Here is a 19,480-nt window from a genome sequence, read left to right on the forward strand (position 1 = left end):
GGTTTACACGGTTTGTGGGGACTGTTTTAATGTCAAAGTTGTGCATTTAATTTTCAGCGTTGCTTTATGTGTGCTAGTTTCGCTTACAGTCCAGCTTCGTGTGCTGATCCTGTGCTCCATGTTTCAGTTTAGTAAAGCCTGTGTGGTCCTGCAGAAAGTCTCCTCACCTTTTTAGTCACTAAAAATTCATCAAATCAGATGATAAAAACTTGTTAGGCTGCAGAATTTGCCTGGAAACTCAGAAGAATTACAGCCTGCAGTTCATCTCTGTGTCCACCAAGTCATTTTTGCATTTTCTTCTTCAACTGAAATCTGTAAGTCTAGTTTCAGTGACTCAACATCCCTCCTGCACCCAGTCTGCAATCCCTATTTTCTTTGATCTGCCATCCGTTGCTGGGTTTTCCCTCCTCCGTTCAGCCCCTCCTTCCCCTTACATTCCCTCTCTCTCGCTCTGCCTGTATCTCCCCCCTTCCACAGTTGTCCTCACATATTAGGTTCCCCTGTCCTAAGAAGCAGAATTAGCCTGGAATCTTGTGCACTTGTTTCCTTCAATCCTAGGAAGGAGGTGACGGCATGAAGGGAAAACGAGAGGGAAATACAGACTCTTAAGAGGCTTTCAGACAAACTTAAGGAAGGAGGATAAATTGTGTGAAAGGAAGATGAACATGCAGATGCTTGTTGTTTGATGCGGCTTCATTGAAGGCATGTGGCTGCCTGCACACAGTGTTTCCCTCCACACTCTCCAGCCGACTGGTGGAAGATCTGCATTCATGTGGCTGAGTGCTACATGATTTATCCACCCAAAATAACGTGAGAATACTTTCTTTGCTCCACTCTACGCGGACGTATCCGTACTACTTTATGCCGGCTGACGCACTGAGTTCTGGAGCTGGGGAGAACGGATCTAAATCAGTCTGAACAACGTGAGGACCTGAGGCAGCAGATGTGGGGCTCAGGTAAGGCTAAGAAAGCACCTCCAGGTAGCAGTACCTGTCCTTTGATCACTTTAGAAAGAGCTGAGAGGCTGCATCAGCTGGACTCCTCTCATAGCTGACTTTTTTCTGAGCAGAACCAAAGAGCAATTGACATAACACGAGAGTTCGGGCAGTTGTCGGCAAACATCGGCGTGTAACACAGGTCTGTCCCCTTATTCCTGTTCTGGCCAGCGGGTTTGATGCAGTAAAAGGAGCGATGGAGAGAAGGAGGGGGATTCAGGGAGGCAAGTTTTATCTGTACACAACTATTGGCTCGGCGGTGTAAATTGGTGGCGGCAGAGTCATGCTGAGAGGATGCGTTTCTTCACCAGGAACAGGGAGGACGGTCAGAGAATATCGAACCACAAACAGTTTGAATCAAATGTGCTATAATGGTCCTGTCAAAGTCCAGACCTACACTGAATCTGTTGCGAGACTTGAAAAGTGATGCGCGCTGACTCTGTTCAGTTAATCATACTTCCCCTTTAAAAACATGTTTTTTTGTGTTGGTTTATCACAGAAACTCCCAATACAATCCATTGAAATTCCACAGACTGTGACGAACATGAAGGAGTATGAATATTATCTCAAGATACTGTATTTCCTGACATTCACGCTGTCCCTCCTGCAGCTTTACAACAGAAATATCATGCACACATACAGAGAGCCCCAGGTGGTGGAAGCAAAAAGTCAATAATACTGCTATTCAGTGATGGCATTCTGCCTGAGGACGACATGTAGCTGAAATCACCAAAACAACAAGAATTTCAGTCTGTGTGCTTTTGTCTTGTTGATGAAAAGATGTCTGGTGGCGCAGAGCTAAGAAAAGTTTAAAAAAATCAAGATTTAAGATTTTAGAACTAAAATATGGAAACCTTAAGAGTTACTTAAGATTTTAATGTCAGCAGTAAAGTTTTGTTACCTACTATTAATGTGATTTCATGTATCAAGGTAAAATCATCTAATCATAAGATTTTTTTAGGATGGGATGGTAAAGATAATTTTATTTATATAGCACATTTTTAGCAACAAGTCAATACAAAGTGCTTTACAGGATTTAAAAGGAAATAACAAACCAAAGGAAAGAGCAAAAGAAGAAAAAGCTAATAATGTTGATCCAAAGTGAATAAATTAGGCAGGTAGTCAGAGCTTAATTAGTTTATTCTTTTAGAAATGTAGATAAAATTCACAATAACACTGCACAACAAAAAAGGGTATCACTTATTGTTTTTATTTACATTATGTAAAAAACGTTACATGTTTCTTGATAATCAGCAACAGAAGACGTGTTATACTTTCTCTGCAGCTTTTTAATTGATTGTTTCCATTGATTATTTGACAATGACCTCCAAGTGTTTGAGGTGTGAAGACCTCCATGCCGTCACCATAATCCTTAGCTCCTTCCACCAGCTTTATATCTACAAGACGAGGCATATTGGTAAAAATAAATATATCTAAGCAGCATGTATCTATGTATTACTTAAGTCTGTTAGTACTTGAATACTTTGGGGTTTAAATATAATCTTTTTAATGCATCTAGTTGTCATAACTTCTACAGTCCTTTTTTGTTTGAATGTGCTTATAAGGTGATCAACTTATAGATATATTTTCTTCATATCCAAACAACTCTCCTCAACTGAACAATTTGTTCTATGTGTAACAACATGAGACAAACCCCATGGAAAACTGTGAATCAGTTTACTTTGCTAAAGAAAACAAATCATAGAGACTAAATCTAAATGATCCTTTCGTCTCCTCAAATTAAAGCACTTTAACCTGTTTGTAGCTGATTATAACACATGCTTAAAGCTACTTCCTTGGGAGTTACACATCGAATGAAGACATCATTTAGCTTTGGCAGGACTCTCATCTGGACTCTCTGCTAGCGGCTGAAGCTAATTTTAGTTTAACAAGGCTGTTGACACAGTTATGGCCTCTTGGGGCAGATTGAGGGAGTGAGAGGATGGCAGAGGTCACAATAAAGTAATCCTGGCTGCACAGCTCACAGCCAAAAATTAGTCATTACACTCTGACTCAAAATGTTTGGACTCAACATGTTGGATGTTTTTCACAACCCAACATTTTTCTTTTTCTTTGGCATTTTTTTCGTACAATCCCTCATACCTGACAGTTTGAGAACACACAACAATGTTCAGACGTAATGAATACTATGAAGAAGTATTTGCTCCGTTACAAACTTCTTATGTTTCTGCGTAATTTGTTTAAATATAGTCTGACAAATAATATAAAAGCAGTTTCAAAATTATTCCATTTATTAAGGAATCATAAACCTGTACATGAAGAAGACGAGGTTCAAGAAAAGTAAAGTTACTAACATCAATTAGTCTGTAAAGTGTTAAAAATATATTCCAGAAGCTTTGGGATTCAAAGAAAAGTGGATCCATTCACCACAAATAGACAAATCATGGAAAAGTAATGAATCTTTGCAGAAATACACAGCCAACCAAACTTACTTCTAGAGTGTAACAACAATTTGCCCAGGAGGTCACAAGGTCAGAGTTCATGATTCTTAATAATAAAAAAATGGGAACAACAAAACCTCGCAATTATCTATAAAATTTCTAGATGGCTCCCAAGACTTTCAGACCAGCAACAACTGGAGCATTTTAAAGTGTAGTTTTTCTTTTCTTGTGCCTGTTTTTTTGTTATTGTGCCTGTGTTGTTGTTTTTGCTTTTCTTCTAATTCATGAAAGGACTTTAAACGAACTTGTTGCTGAAAAACTGCTTTATAAATAAAACTTCTTTCTTTTCTTCTTCTTGAGTTATGTAACGAACCAGCTGTTTACTGATTTAATGTCGCTCCCTCAATTATCTTCTTAACTTTATTCTAAAATTTTGACACAATAACTGAAATATATCTTGATAATATTTCTGTATTTTTAAAAGCTCAAGCCGTCTTGAAGAACACATTAAGTGAGCTCCAGAAAATGAAGAGCCTTTCATTATGACTTTGATGAAGCCCTCAGACCATGACTTTTTCCTTTGCATATATTTGAATAATAAAAGCTTATTAGAGCTTCAAAGACCACAGTGTCGTGAGCTGTGTAAAGTAAAGAGTTGCAATAAATTTTTATAATTAACAGCCTTGTAAACATCTTAAAACTTTGCTATAAATCCCCAATGGAGCAACACCCAAACGCTCCCGCAAACATGCAGGGCGGTTTGCAACATGAGCCCAGTGGTCTGGTTTCATCCTCCCATGGTGACATCCATTAAAGTCATGCTGCGTCTGACCCTGCACCCTCAGACAGCCATATTAGCACCTGGCCTATTGGCTACAACAATACACCTGTCTGCATTATGCAGGCCGACTCTACTAATGAGGAAACCTTATCAGTCATGAGCGCCGTCCCAGGCTTGAACAGATGGGCTGATGTCGAGCTGCTGCAGGCCTTTCGGATGTCCTCATTCACAGAGAAGTTTTTTTAAAATCTGATTTATATGACATAAAAAACACAAAGTAGTGTATAACTGTGAGCTGGGAGAAAAATTATTTAAAAAAAATAAGAATTAAAGCTGAAGTACGTAACTTTTATTAAAAATATATGTTTTTTGTACATATTTGTTAAAATTATCATTATGTGGTGATAGTGTAATATAAAACAAACATTTTGTAAAAAAAATAAAATAAAAAATCTAGCTCCTCTGCCTTCTCCCAGTCCTCCCAGTACTAACTGCAGAAAAACACCACTGAGTCAGGAACAACCAATCAGAGCGAGGAGGAGGGTTTTAGCCTTGTCAATCACCTCATGCTCAGCTCATCCCGCTTGCTCTTTGCTAAGCTAAACTGGTTCACTACAACATAGCTTGCCAGAAATGCTAAGACTAGTTAGCATAGCCACCAAACAGTTTTCCTGTCAGAATAAGTTGTTTTTCCACCATTAGCTCATTTAGCATCGTTCAGGAGGATGATTGACAGCGCTAAGGCCCTCCCCCTGACTCTGATTGGTTGTTTTTGACCGGTGCAGACTGCAATAGTCACATGGGGAGGAGATTATCTCTCTCATATTATATTGTCACAACGTGGTGACAATTTTAAATTTTAATCATTTGCAAAAGTTACAAACTGCAGCTTTAATATTCAGTCTCACTGAACCAATATTTTAACCTTCAGCTGCGGTGCTCCAGTTGTAATTCTGGCTGTAAATTCATGCAGGACAGATTATTGTAGGATCGCTCTGTATTTTGTTGTCTCTGCTGAAGACGAGCGTTCCCACAGCATGATGCTGCCGCCAACGTTTCACAGAGGGGACGATGTGTCCAACATTACTGCAAATCTTCTACGAAACATACTTTCAGTCTCAGTTTGCTGTTTGCATATGAAGTCTGTCCAGCACTTTGGTCAGTTTTGTTGTTTTAAAAATGCTTCTGAATAAATCTGGCTCGGCTGCAGACGTATTCTGGACCTCGTGGTTGATTCTCTGATTGATGCTGCCTCTTCCCAGCCTGTCGGTTCAAGTGGACAGACACGTCTTTGTCTTTCTGTCAGGCTCTTTCAGATGATGGATTGAACTGTGCTTTGAGATCATAAAAGCTTGGGAAACTATTTTAAACTCTAATTCTGATTTAAATTTCTCCACAACTTCATGTCTGACCTCTCTGTTGTATTTCTGTCTTCTTAATGATGCCCGTTCACTGATGTTTGCTAACGAGCTTCTGAGGTGTTTAAAGAATAACTTCATACTGAGATGAAATTACACACAAGTGGCTATATTTACTAACAAGGTGACGTTAGAATTTGTACTTAGGGATGTGAAAAATATGATTCAATCTGTGTTTGCTTATAATAAAGTAGTTATAATGTGACCAAATTCTTTTGGCACTGCCTCTTTATTTTACGGACATACTTGCTGTCAGTAAAACTCTTATATTACCTGAAGCTGAGGCTTTTGTGACACTCTAATGTGGTTTATAAAACCCTTAAACATCCATTAGCATAGAGTTGTGCTTTTATTAGGCTGCATTGTTCTGCTTCACGTTGCAAAAGATGTGCATGCAAAGACTATTTGAGCTCATTCGGCAGCCTTTGCCTATGACTGTCAAGCAGCTGTCAGCATTTCTCTTCATCCTGCTGCTTCACCACATCTTCCACGTTTCCTCGCCCAAAACGTCCATGCAGGAGTCAGTTCGCATTAACCTCAATCTCTCCTCACCTCCACACAATGTTTCATTGAGTCTCTGAAGCTGTCAGTCTGTGTTGCACCTTTGTGTCTGCCTCCCTTTTTTGTTGTCCTCACACAGCTTTCAGTGAACTCTGTCAACGTTTTCTTTTCTTTTTTTTTTGTTGGGGGGAGACGAATATGCCTCCAACCTAAAAGTCTAAAGACAGGTGGACACCAGTGGAAACATCCAGGATTATAGAAAGAGAGAGAGAGAGGATGTTGTCAGAGCCGGCTTTAATGCACCTGAGAGACGAGTGAAAGGAGGATGGGTGTGCAGCGAGACAAGGATGCATGAGTGAAAAATGACCTGTAGTAAACAGCAAAGAAACGGTGACAGAGAGAAAAAGAGAGCAGAAATGACAGCCGCATTATCACTCTGCCTCCTGATTCAAACACCACAAGTAAACGCTCTGCTCTGGCTCGTCTCATTGGCTGCACCTCCAGCCAATCGTAGCTCGGGAATGCAAGGTGCCTTTAGGTTATACCCAACCCCAAAATATGAGGGAGAGACAGAGAAAGGCATGCTGTAGTGCAGAGGTTCCTCCTGTGAGCCGAGCCTCCGTGTTGCTGGTGTTCCTCCTGCATCACAGAGAATAAATTACAGGCTTCCTTGCAGCAGCTTGAGTGCATGTTGTGTTGCAGCTCAGGCTGCTGGGTTTCCTCCTCTGTCAACAGCTGGCTGAGCCGGGTGTCGAGATCAGAGGCAGAGCGAGCTTCTTTCAAGGACGAGGAGGACGAAGAGGGGAACGAGGTTAGGGGCTAGAAAAAGTGAAAGTTGTGATGGTGATTGGGCTTTTCCACCTTGAGTTGTACGAGTCAGAGATGTAGGGCTCCAAAGTTTTGAGTCATCCCTTTAGCAGACTGAGGAGTGGAGGAGTGAAACGGGAAGACAACGTGGGAAACAGAAGTGGAAGGATTCAGGATGATCCTGGGTAAGACCGCATTTCAGAGCTCTTGCTTCTTTGTGCCGCTATTGATCTGATTGACTGGCTTCTCGCTGGCACACAGCTTTCCTTCAGATTAGTCACTTAATTTGACCATTTTATCCAGTTCGTTCTACAACATTTTTAGGAATTTTTACCTTCTATGAACTGCATGGTTTCAAGATTGTGGAGTCTTTGGAGAATGTGGGCATTGTTTTCTTATAGGTTGGGTTATAATCCGAAGTTTCTCCTGTGATCAAAACACATCAAACCTATTAAACCTATTAAAACCGGTATTACACCAAATTTAGTTTTTCCAAATGTGAGCCAAATAGGTTCATTTCAACAACATGCTCTTTATCTGAGTTATCTCTCTTCTGTTTTCACTTTTGACGAATGAAATGAGCTGTTTCACATTTTAACGCCTAAGCCTGCTGTGAAACGGTTTTCTTATGTTACCACATATGGAGCTGTAACTAGAAACCCGTTTCCTGTGGGTCTTCATGTCAAGAACGTCACGTTTTGTGGACATTACCTCGTTATGTCTATTAAAAGAGGGATGTCACATGAAATATCATGTTTATATCATGTTTTAATGTTATTTCTTCATCAAAAACATACCTGGAGTTTTCTATGGCAAACATTCAGGGTGCTTAAACGCTTACTCTCACAAAGCGCAGCCTATTTCCACAAATCCCCTCCTTGGAGTTGCAGTCTCCAGCCAAGCTTCAACCTCACAGAGCCTCTCAACTCAGCTCCTCCAGACTAGCGACAGCAGCAATTAGCAGGGCTTATAATACAAACTACTTCTCAGTCCAACGCTTCTGAGAACGGTTATTAACGGCATCATGAAGCAGCATTGTTGAGATGACGTTTTGTAAAGATCAGGAGCTTCTAAAGGAGATGGAATCAAATTACAAAGTCAGATAACCTATAAGTCGTGTTTGATGTATGCAGCGTTTTATTAGCTGAAGGAAACGTAATTACTTGATTAGTACAAACAAAAGTTTCAGAGTGAGGTCACAAATTGACCCTACAGACATCAACTCTGAAGATGTATGGTAGAAAGACAGACGGCTTCTCTTTCAAAGAAAACATCCAATCGGCCAAAAACCTTGTTAGCGACTCAATATGATCACATGGAGATTTATTAGAAAAATCACAAATAGTTCAACATTTTGGTCTAAAGAAGAAGATGACTTGTAGTTTTTATCACGTAAAGTGACTTTAACCTTACACTGAAAATAAAAGGTGAATTTAGGTTTTGGAATTACTTAAGTCTAAATCCAACAAATCAACTGTGAGTGAAGAGGACAAGAGATGTTCACTTTGTGTGAAACGTGGGAAATGTGCTGCCAATATCTTAAGAAGAATAAAAGCTGAATGTGAATGAAAAACTGCTTCAGCAAACTACGAGTGAAGAATCTGACTTTTCTGCAGAAGAAACACGGTGAAGTCAGACATTTTTAGACAAGATTGGCAGCTAACGTCATAAAATCTTGAAGAAAATTTTACCTCAGTAGTGACACGGACAGTCGATGCGTCACGTTTAATTAGCAAGGACTCAAATGAAGATTGTTGATGAAAGGAGGTTAAATGATGACATGCAGCCTCACTTCCTGTCAGCGGTCAGACAGTTTAATTTTTAGACCTCCGTCACACCGTTGAACATCAGCATCGCATTTTAATTAGGCATGAAGAAATGTCAGTAGCGTCAGCAACAACATTCTACTTCCTGTTTTCATTTTGCAGCTTAAACCAACCATTCCATACCCATGTTTTTAAACCATGATGCATCAGGGAATGTGTTCATAATATCTATTAAATATGGAGGTAGATGTTACTTAAAATGCAAAAACAGAATTTTATTCAGTTGTTTCTTTTAATCTGAAGTGTTAAACTGAATCATTATTCATTTTAATTCTGATTTCCATCTGATTCTCATATAATCATCGTTATATAACCAAATGGTGTTACAGTAGACAATGAGTGGAACATAATTATTTGTGAAAAAGGGTGAAAAAGTTACTGAAACTACAAAAATATGAAGGAGTTAAAATGACCCACTATACTTTCTGTGTTACAAACACAAACTTGTATGATTTTTTCACAGCTTTGTCCCTTTAAACTGTGTTTTATATATATATATATATATATATATATATGTGTGTGTATATGTATGTATATGTGTGTATATGTATGTATATATGTATATAAACTTTCGATGCAAGCTCCAGAAATGTTTGGGGAGAATCTTGAGTCAAAAACAGCTTCACCTAAACTCACGTATTGATGTCGTCAACTTAAGACTCGCTATTACAGCATTTCTTTCTTCACTTTTTATGCTATAATCTCATGACAGTGTAGATGCAATTTTTAATGCATATTTTTGTGCAAATACAACTCAATTACTACAGTAATAACTAAAGTGATACCGTTATGTTGCCTTATGCAGACTCTCTGTTTGCACCGAGCAACATTTACTAACTCCGACATCCAAAATAATTCTTGGGTTCCTTGAATATATTTTCTGAATATTTTACATAATTATTATTTGAACACAAGATGGCTTTAATCAGTGTTTTAAACTCTCATCCCAAGTTGGTCTGGGAGATACAAGGATTCCTCAAACATGCAAGAAGGAATCAAAACAACACTTCACTATAACATGATGCAAACTTAAAAAAAAGTCACATTTTTCAAAATAAGTAAAGGATGCAAATGAGAAAATGTTGGGGAAATCGCCTTAGGACAGCTGAAAGTTGATCTAAAATTGGTTTAATCCAAGTGTTAGCTTAGGCAACCAGGTGATTGCAGCTTTTATTTTTCCCATTTTTCTCAGCAACACATTTATGTTCAATTATAGTCACTTTATTGGCTGATTTTGGTTTGATGCATCACAAAACCTGGTATTTCTACAGGGTTACGTAAACTTTTACATTCACTGTCTACACATGGAAACATGGAAATATAACTTGCGATAAAGAGGGAAGCAATTTAACATTATACACATATGAATGCAGACAAGTTGGGTTTTGTGTAACAGAGTTAATCATGATTGTCCTCTTTATTGCATCGACAGCATTCAGTGTGAACCAGTAGTATCTCTAATTTATAATCCATATCATTGTGATCACAGTGGAGCCGTTCACTTTAAACGTCTCATCTTGTCAGTGTATTAATAATCATAATAATAGTAATAATGAGTCCAACGTGCAGCTTCTCAGTAAATTTGATTAACTGCAGTGACCTTGTTCCGCGTAGGTGTTCGCTGACTAAATATTTGCTTTATTCTCAGCCCCACTCGGGTCTTCCTGTGATCTGGCTTTAAGCTCCAGCTCGCGGTAATCCCCTTCCCGGTGCGGAGGCTTTAACTCTGCGTGTATTATAAACACTGAACAGACAAACTCGTGAACCTGACAACGTGGGTAGGTGGAAGTCCGCGCACCGTATTATTTTCCTTTTAGAGTTAGACGCAGGCACCAAAATAGCATCAATGACATTGACTGCAAAGATGGAGGGATGAGCGCCTCTCTCCACGCCGCCGTTTTATCATTCCTTGCGTTCCGCTAATCCTTCCTCATCCATCTATTGCTTTGATGAAAGGAAAATATGAAAAAGGTTGAGACTGGGAAATTTGTGCCGAAGCTGGCTCCCTTGATGCAAAGACGAGTGGAGCTCAGTTTAGTAACTCGTGTGATTTTTTTTATGATGAATATTTCAGACCCATGGGTTTTTATTTATTTAAAAGTGAGCCGAAGCTTCCTCCAGTCTGATGCAAAGACCTCACTCAGCAGTATGTGAAACTTCGCTGCTTGCATCACGGTTTGCTGAACCAGTGTGTCTCTCTCTCTCTCTCTCTCTCTCTCATACACACACATAGACATTAACACATCACAGATTGCATAAAATATGTTTCCTTGTGTTTGTTTATTTACAACCGGCGCACAGACACACATGCATTTCAAACAAATAAGTCCTCGTCTCGTAAATGTCCCCTGAATAAATCGCAGGTACACGTTGTCCCTGACAAACAGGGTGACCTTTAGACCAGGGCGATGCAACGAAGGGTGAAAAGTATTGACATTTGAATTGGAGAAATGCGCCCGTCGCTCTGCATGTCTGACAAACCGGTGAACATTTCAGGCATCTGGGAAGCTTGAAATTTGTGCAAACCGTGACAAGCTGGTCAAATACGTCAGATAAGGGAAGGTCAAATCAAAATGCCAAACATGCAGACGACATACAGGTAACATAATCCTACACCAATTCTGATACCGCAAATCTAAATCTAGAGCAGCCTCTTACCTATCCGTTACCTCGTTAGTACATAAAAATGACGTCATTTGATCTCAGTTTACATGCCGCTGAACTGTTAAGCCCAAAGGATTGGGCTAGAAAACGTGAACACACAAAAGCTTGAGGATGAAGTTTTGGAGATGTTCATGTCACTAAACAGGAACTGGCTTCACAAAAGACTGGCAAGAAAGAAATTATTTTTTTTAAAGAAAAGCAATAGGAAAGCCTTTCTGCAGTTTGAGGCAAGCCGGGTAGAGGACGCAAGAAACTTGTGGACACTGGAATAAAACTTGTAAGAAGCTGCAGAAAAGTTAAATCTGGGGTGGAGTTTTCCAACAAGAACAACCCAAAACTAAACACACAGCCGGAGCTGCAGCATACCAAGCACCAACGCTCCTGAATAAAACGGCGTGGAAACGATGGCTGGCTGGATTGTTTCAGAGAAAGTGTTAGGGATGTAATTTTTTATGCACATCTCCTGTCACATTAGATTCACTCTTATTTTGCTCTCCTCTCGTCTGCTTTCCTTATTTTCTAGAAAGAGTGTGATTTCAAGGTCAAGTACAAGAAATCAGCTGGAAATTAGAGAAAGGGATTTGTTTGCTTTTAAATTTAAATTTATTACAACAAATTGCAATTTTTTTTAACCATTTAAAGAAAAATGTGCAAAGCAGTTAGGCTTGTGGATAAATGGATGTGAAAACGACTTTGGGTGAAGAAGCTGATCGTTTTCTCACGTTCACCCTGTCGCTGTGTTGTCACTGCCAAAACGCTTGTCAACATCCTTTTTTGTAAGCCGACTATGACAAGGTGTCACGTGGCGCCATGTTTACACACCTGTAAAAACAGCAAGAAAAAAAAAAAGCTGCTGGTGCGACTCTGCTGGAGCCAGGAGGGAATCCTCCACCTTTATTTATCGCTTTTAGGACCAGAGTTCATATGGATTGAGTCACTTCTGAATATTCGAGTACAAGTGGTGCAAAATGAATGTTTTATATTTGCAAACGCAAGCACGACAGCTGAGAAAATTGTCATGAAGATTTTATTTATTCACTTAACTGCCTGAACATTTAGACATGTCTGAAGACGACAAGTCTTGACTCGTCTGGATGTTAAAGGTAGCTGGAGGACACCAGTGTTGACATTTTTTAGATAGAAAGTATGCAAAGCCTTTTGTCTCGCTTCAAAACTTTTTGCTCAAAATATATTTGTGGTCAGCTTTAAAAATACACTCCAGTAAAATATATATTTACTGGTTTGCTTATTGCTATTGTGTGCTCTCTGTTTATCCAAGGCCACTGTTTGCTCTTTTTGCACACGGTTTCTTTTGTGTGCATCGGTCTTGTATAACCTCTCCAGCTTACACTCCCCGGTTTCTATAGGTTCACATCTACAGATAAGTGCTGCCCTGCTGTTCCCAGCAGGTGTGCGGGTTGTTTGACAAAAGAAGCAATAATGCAGTGCTGGTTGTTGTGTTGACACGGCGGAGCTCTTGGTGATCCTCTTTCTGCTCGACGTGGCTGCGTGACAAAAGATGCGCCTGTTTGCTTTAACCTGCAAAACTTTACGTAAAAATCCGAGAAGTAAATCCGTCCCAGATTCCGGGCGTTTCAGCATTTTTAAGATGTCGGAATGGCAGACGAACCCGAGCCCTTTTTATGTTCAAGCCATCAACTTGAGCTCAGTAAAACTGATGCAATTAAAACGCTGCATTACTACAATAAACACAGATGGCTGAAGGTCTTATGAGGCCATTAAATATAATTTGATATGGGTCCCTTCCCTCCTTTAAACTCATTATTCACCACCAACATTAGCACCAAGTATACTCCACTAGAGGAAAATTAAGCATGCAGAAAGAATGGTTGGTTTTCATATAATTCGGTGCACAGGCGGTACTGCGGTGGGAATGCCAGGAATTTGGAGGACGTAGGTTTCACAATGATCTTGGAACGATTGGGAAACCACACACAATCACACAGCCTCCAGCTAGACAAAATACGACCTCTGACAAAGTCCATCAAAAGGCAGAAAAGCGTCCTAACGCGTCTATGAGGCCTCGTCTATTTTTGGCGACCTTCATTAAGTGTTTTCTGACAAAACGGTTCGATGCTCCAGGCGATCCAGGAGGACCGGTTTCTGCCAAGCGCACCACTTAATGGCTGGTCGGCATATTTACCAAAATATAATAAATGTTCTGAACTTATACCTGACCTCTAAAAGTGTTCAAGGTTCCAACTCATTTAATGTCAAAGTGGCTTCAGTTTCCAGACTCCAATTCTCAGTGGTTTCTCTTTCCTCGTGAAGTCCATTTTTAGAGTTGGCTTTGAATTTAAGGCCTTTCTGTGGAGATCTGCCTTTAAATACACTTTAAATGTTGTAGACTCAACAGATTGACAGCTAGATGAAGAATTTATGGATGCAGATTTTACAGAATAAGATGAAAAAGAATAGAAATCTTCTCTTGAACTCATTTTGATTTGAGTCAAAGGTTTGAGAAACCTGCTGTTTTGTTGAACAAGAATCAAACTCACAACCTTTCGATTGTCAGAAAACTACTCCATCAACTAAACCATAATCACCTGCAACAAGTTTAGATCAGACTGTATCTTCTAGGTGCTTATTTATTTGTATGTAAATTGTTTGTAATAATAATTTGCTATGAAGGACGAAAATCAATAAACTTAAAGGACAAAAGCTGGATAAAAAGCCCATTTTAAAAAATGTTTAAAAAACATTTTAGTCCCAAATAAATCAATCAGCTCTGCATTTAGCAGTTTCAAATTTCACATAAGAAAGACGAAGAATTTCCTTCGGTAAACTTTGTTCATTACGTCTTTCTTGATCATTTGGTTCAATCTCAAAGCCTTAAAAAGGTTTTGTAACCTTTCGGCAACATTATTAGTAGCAGATGTTCCTAGTCTGCTACTAATTTCTCGAGATCAGAGCAGGCTGTGATAGTTTAGGTCACTGTATTTCCTCAGACAAATTCTGTTTCAGTCATTGTTTAAAGGTTAAAGTCAGGCGGCTCTTTGGTGTGGTAAGAGGAATTGAACTCGGCTAAAAGGAGTGGATGTTATTCAAAATTAATTCATGATTCAACCAGGAAGGCAATTAACCTTTCCTAGCTGGTAGGTTTGAATAACTTCTTCCCTGTAATAAATTCAGTCACAGTTTGAAAACTGCCTTCCGTATTCACTCAGGTTAGAGTTAGGCATTAAAAATGTAATCTAAGATATTTAAGTCCAGAAACAAGAGAAATCTGTAAGAGTGGTAAAGGTTGTTTACGTCACCGTTAGTGGAAATATGAAATCAGATCTGCCCACGAGGAACAAAGCCAACATGAAACAAAGTAGTTCATGCATGACATTGTGTAGTGGACATGACAAAGGTTAGACAGAGGTGTTGACTGGACAGCTTTCTCCGCTTCGACAGCGCTGCATGTTGTTCTTTAAAAAGACGCACCGGGGACTGGGACTGCCTTCAAGGCAGCTGGCGTCCGTTCTGTACATTAACCTGCAGGTTAACAGCCTGCTTTACCTGCGCCGCTAACCTTGGACTCACCTCGAAATATGCGGCTCTCTCTCTCTCTCTCTCTCTCTCTCTCTCTCTTCGCATGCTTTCCCGCTCGTTCCACCTCATCTCCCCCTCCGCGTCCAGACCTCTTTTTCTCGCTCGGTTGATTCCAGCCACTCAACATACCGTTATTATGTCTCAACCAGCTCCTGCTTTTCATCTGCAGGTTCTGAATGACCGGTTTTTACAACCTAATGATGCTTCAGAACAAGAAAACGATAAAAAAAAAAAAAAGAATTAATAAAAAATAAATAAAAAGACGCGGAGGAATATTAAGAACAAGACAATCTAGAAATGATGATGAGAGCGGTGCTAAAAGCCTTCGGGGCCAAATAGAAACATTTCTTTAATTACCAATTTTGCATAAAATCAGAAAGTCGACTGGAAAATGGACTGGCTAATCTTGTGAGCACACGCACACATTTCCAGAGAAGGACGACTGGAGCGAGTTCTCTGGGAGCCGGCATTTAAGTTGGGCTGCTGGAGTGCAGAGCATCTATCATTAAAACAAAGTGCAGTCTGGAATCAAGCGCTTTCTCCTTCACCGGCACTCGGCTCCCATCTTCACTCTGTCCTTTCCTCGCCGCCTCTCGATCTCACACAGAACAAAACTCAACATTTATCACCCCAAAGCGCATAAGTTACTCTTTCTAAAGCACCCAGCTTCATTCACATTCCAGAGGTTTGTGTGTGTGTGTGTGTGTGTGGTGTGTGTGTGTGCGTGTGTGTGTGTCTGTGCAGAGAGCCGACACACGGCCGTCCATCCCCCGCCTAGGTTGAAATAGCTGCCTCTGACTTGAGGGTAAGCTGAGCTGCAGTAAATTGGATTTCATGCTCAGTCCTTCGCAGTTGCAGCAGCAAGCGACATTAAGAAAGAACCATCCTCCACCGCGAAAGGTTAGGAGCCTCAAACACAGCTGCACTGCATTTGTACCTCGCACTAGAAGCGGGTTTGTGTGACAAATAGTTCGGAGCACTTGATTTGCTCACGAGGGGGTTATAAATGTCAGCTGTCAAAGTGCGTCGACGAACAGCTCAGCACTGCTGCAGCAAAACTAGAATCAAGAGTCGTAAATCACAAACATACAAGTGATGCCATCTGCCACCAAAATGTGCAATCAACTCTTTTTGCTCAATTGTTCATTATTTTCCTTCATGAAACCGTTTTGGGAAGACAAACAGAGTCGTCACGTGGGTTTCTGGTTAACAGACTCACTCCCACCCTGCCGCAGTGACAGTAAGCGGGGCATTTTGTAGGGGGGGAGGCTAATCCACCGCAGACTCTCATTTCAGAGTCATCTTTGCACAGCAGGCCATTTAGATGCAGATGTGCCTCTGCTGCCATCGTCGAGCTGACAGGCCTGTAACCAAACGTGGCTTAAAATCTTTTCTGTTTTTCTTCTTTTTTTTTTTTCTTTTTTTTTTTTTTTGGAGCAAAGTCCGCCATGTTTCTGACTTGAATTTTATTTCGGTAGTTCTGTCGGCGGTCTATCCTGAAGCCGTCGTACAGCAGGGAGACGGACGCAGCCAGGGAATGCAGAAAGGCTCCGAGGACGTCTCTGGCATTGGCGTTACCTCTATGATCATTAAAGCTAAATTGGCTAAATGAATTGCCAATTTAGGAGGCCTTAGTCACATCCAATGGATTGTGTGTGTGTGTGTGTCTGCAATGCAATGTAGTTTGGGAAACTGAAAAAAAAAAAATCTGTTTATCTTTAGTTTTCTCTTCATTTCTGACCAAACACCCTTTGATCACAACTCACAAAAAAATTCAATAAGCCATTACACGGGCATTGATCTTTTTATCACCCAAACATTTGCATTAGAAAAGGGAAAGTCGGTGAGATGGCATTCGTTTTCGTGTAGTGAAGGAGCCGTGGATAGTGGTGCCTGGATTTATTGAGTTTGGCAGCTCTTTAACACTTTAACGCTCCTCAGAATGTGTCCAATCAATGCTCCCACCCCTCCCGGCGTGTTTGCTGCTGAAGAGTCACGCCGTTTCGCTTATCTGATGTCATTGTAAATCACTCAGAAGGAGGGTAGGTCAGGGGGGGACGGCGCTGCCACGCTCGCACACACACCAAACCGAGCGGCTCTGCGATGGTGCAGAACTGTAAAGAACCTCCCTCCAGTGCAAGTGTCTGCATCTTAAATATAGATTTATAATAGAAGACGGGCTGTGACCTTTCACTTGTAATGTAGCGTAAAATGAGCTTCAGATTTACCAGAAGCATGTCAGGAATAAGCTTCATTAACCCGAAGGGAAACAGTGATGATGCCGGTATTAAACCTCACAGCTGAAACATTACAGACGAACCGCCTGAATACAGTTTAGATTAAACGACCACCTGGGTGAGCTGCTGTTTTAAACGCGCTGCAAGCTGATCTAAACACAGTCGACTGCAGATTTCCACATTCTGCTGAGCAAAACATATTGAGGAGAACATTTTGGGAAGTTCTGTTTTAGGTACATACAAAATATCCTATTTATGCTCAAAATTAGAAAATGTGCTAAAAAGAGATACTTACAGATGTATATCTCAAAAATAATTCAATATTTTTTTCACTCATTTCAGAGAGTGAAATTCATGTATTAAATAAATTCATCACACATTGAGAAAAATATTTCAACAATATCATTTCTTGTAATGATTAAGATGCTTATTATGTTGTTTCTGGTTCAGGAGTGATTTGACTTTAGGAATGATTATCCCTGTGCACTTTTTCCTTCCACTCAACTTTCTAAGAATATGTTTGGATACAACACCTACATTAGCTCTGACCTTTTGTGATTTATGTGATGTGGAGGCTGTCAGTTCCTGCCTTATGGACATCTTTCAAACCATGCTGTCTTCAACCATGGTGGTGTCCTGCTGACCCAGACTGAGGGACCATTTAGAGGCTCAGGAAACCTTTGACATAATTTGCTGATGAGGGTGTGACACAAAATGTTTCTCTTTCACAATATTTTAATTTTCTGACACACTGAATGTTGGGTTTTTATCATCTGTTGGCTCATTACCATCAAACTGTATTTGTGTGCTTCGTTATCTGAAATATTTGACTAAAATACATCTTTTAAAAGTATTTGAGATGTACCTGTGCATACTCAGTAAGAAGAGACACAACATTAAAAAAGACTAAACTTTCTCATTTTAGGGTAGCTGGGATTACATTAATGTCTTGAGATGTTGAGACAGAATGAGACTGACTGACTTCACAGTTTGGATGACGATCTCAGGCTTTCAGGCTTCACACTTTTACTCTTAAATTTAGTTTAATCAGAACACTTAACTTCAGATCTTGCGTTAACTTTTAAGTTGCATGTTGTGTGTCACTCCATTTCGAAAAAAGGCACGTTTGTACAAATGTTAAAAAGGCCAAAAGTAATCTGCCATCCCTGCTGACAATGATCGAACTGCGTGTGTAGTATTTTTAAAAGGTAAGGTCCCGGTTATGGACAGCAGAGTGAGGGACACACAGACTGATAGAAGCTGGACACTATTAAATTGCCCTGCGTCAGGCTGAATATTACGTATTAAATCTGCCACACTCCACAGAATAATGTGTTACTCTCACACTTTACTTAAGCCTGTCAACATCCATCGCTGGTATTGATCCACCTGCTGGCATTTCTGGTTCTGCAGATCTGAACAGATTTGTCAAAGTTCAGGAGTTATTACTCTGTAAAAATGCCTGTAACATTAGTTATTATTGCATATAAAGTCACGCCGCGCTTTTATATGCAAAAAAAAGATGTCCCTTTCTGGGAACGTGGTGACGTCTAACCTTTTGCCTACATTATCCCAGACGCTTTGAATTTTGTATTTTATTTCCCCATTATGCTCAAAGCTCCTAGTACAAATGTTTTCTAACATCCTGATTTATTGCACAGTCAAACAGGGATGTTCCCTTCCTGAGTTTGAGCATTTACAGCGGATTGTCAAACTCATTTTCATTTTGGTTCATAAGAAGATCATGAATCCTCAAAGGACCAGATGATAAAATTACCCATTAACAAACTGTTAACATACAAATGAATTGTTATCTCTGCATCTGATGAATACTTGGCAGCAAATTAGACTTTGATTTGATTTATAAAATGAATTTTGAAGCACACAAATGTTGCTCAAATGTTACGTGGCCCTCTAGACAAGAGGGCCACGTAAAAAAATGATGGGTGTAAATTTGACCATTTTGTTCCACAGAAAAATCCACAAATTGCTTTGTGAAGCACTTTGGTCAATTAGGCGACTGAACATTTCAGACTTTAGTAGTTTTGGCACCAATTCATTCCTGCATCAGGGATGTTTAATATCAACTAAAAATGAGATGCAACACAAATATCCAATAACTGATAAATTAGAAATGAGCTCTATATTCATTTCAATGATGGTTTATGGTCATAGCTTATCAATATCCGAACCACCAGTAGAAATAAAATAATTTGCAATGGTTACATACATTGGAACAAAATGGAAGCAGGTTGAGACACAAAACGGCATCACCACAAGCAGGGTTTCCC

General features: G+C 39.9%; 1 protein-coding gene across 1 annotated transcript in view; it reads left to right on the forward strand.

Annotated features, from left to right (window-relative positions):
* The first annotated feature begins 485 nt into the window (after positions 1-485).
* The window catches only part of LOC103465378 (zinc finger protein 385A-like), a 39,976-nt gene continuing 20,981 nt past the window's right edge, over positions 486-19,480 (forward strand). Inside the window, exon 1 of the mRNA XM_008410136.2 lies at positions 486-956. Coding sequence (XP_008408358.1) covers positions 944-956 — 13 coding nt within the window. The 5' untranslated portion in view covers positions 486-943. The remainder of the gene's footprint in view (positions 957-19,480) is intronic.

Source organism: Poecilia reticulata, linkage group LG5, assembly GCF_000633615.1.
Source record: "Poecilia reticulata strain Guanapo linkage group LG5, Guppy_female_1.0+MT, whole genome shotgun sequence".
NCBI lineage: Eukaryota > Metazoa > Chordata > Actinopteri > Cyprinodontiformes > Poeciliidae > Poecilia > Poecilia reticulata.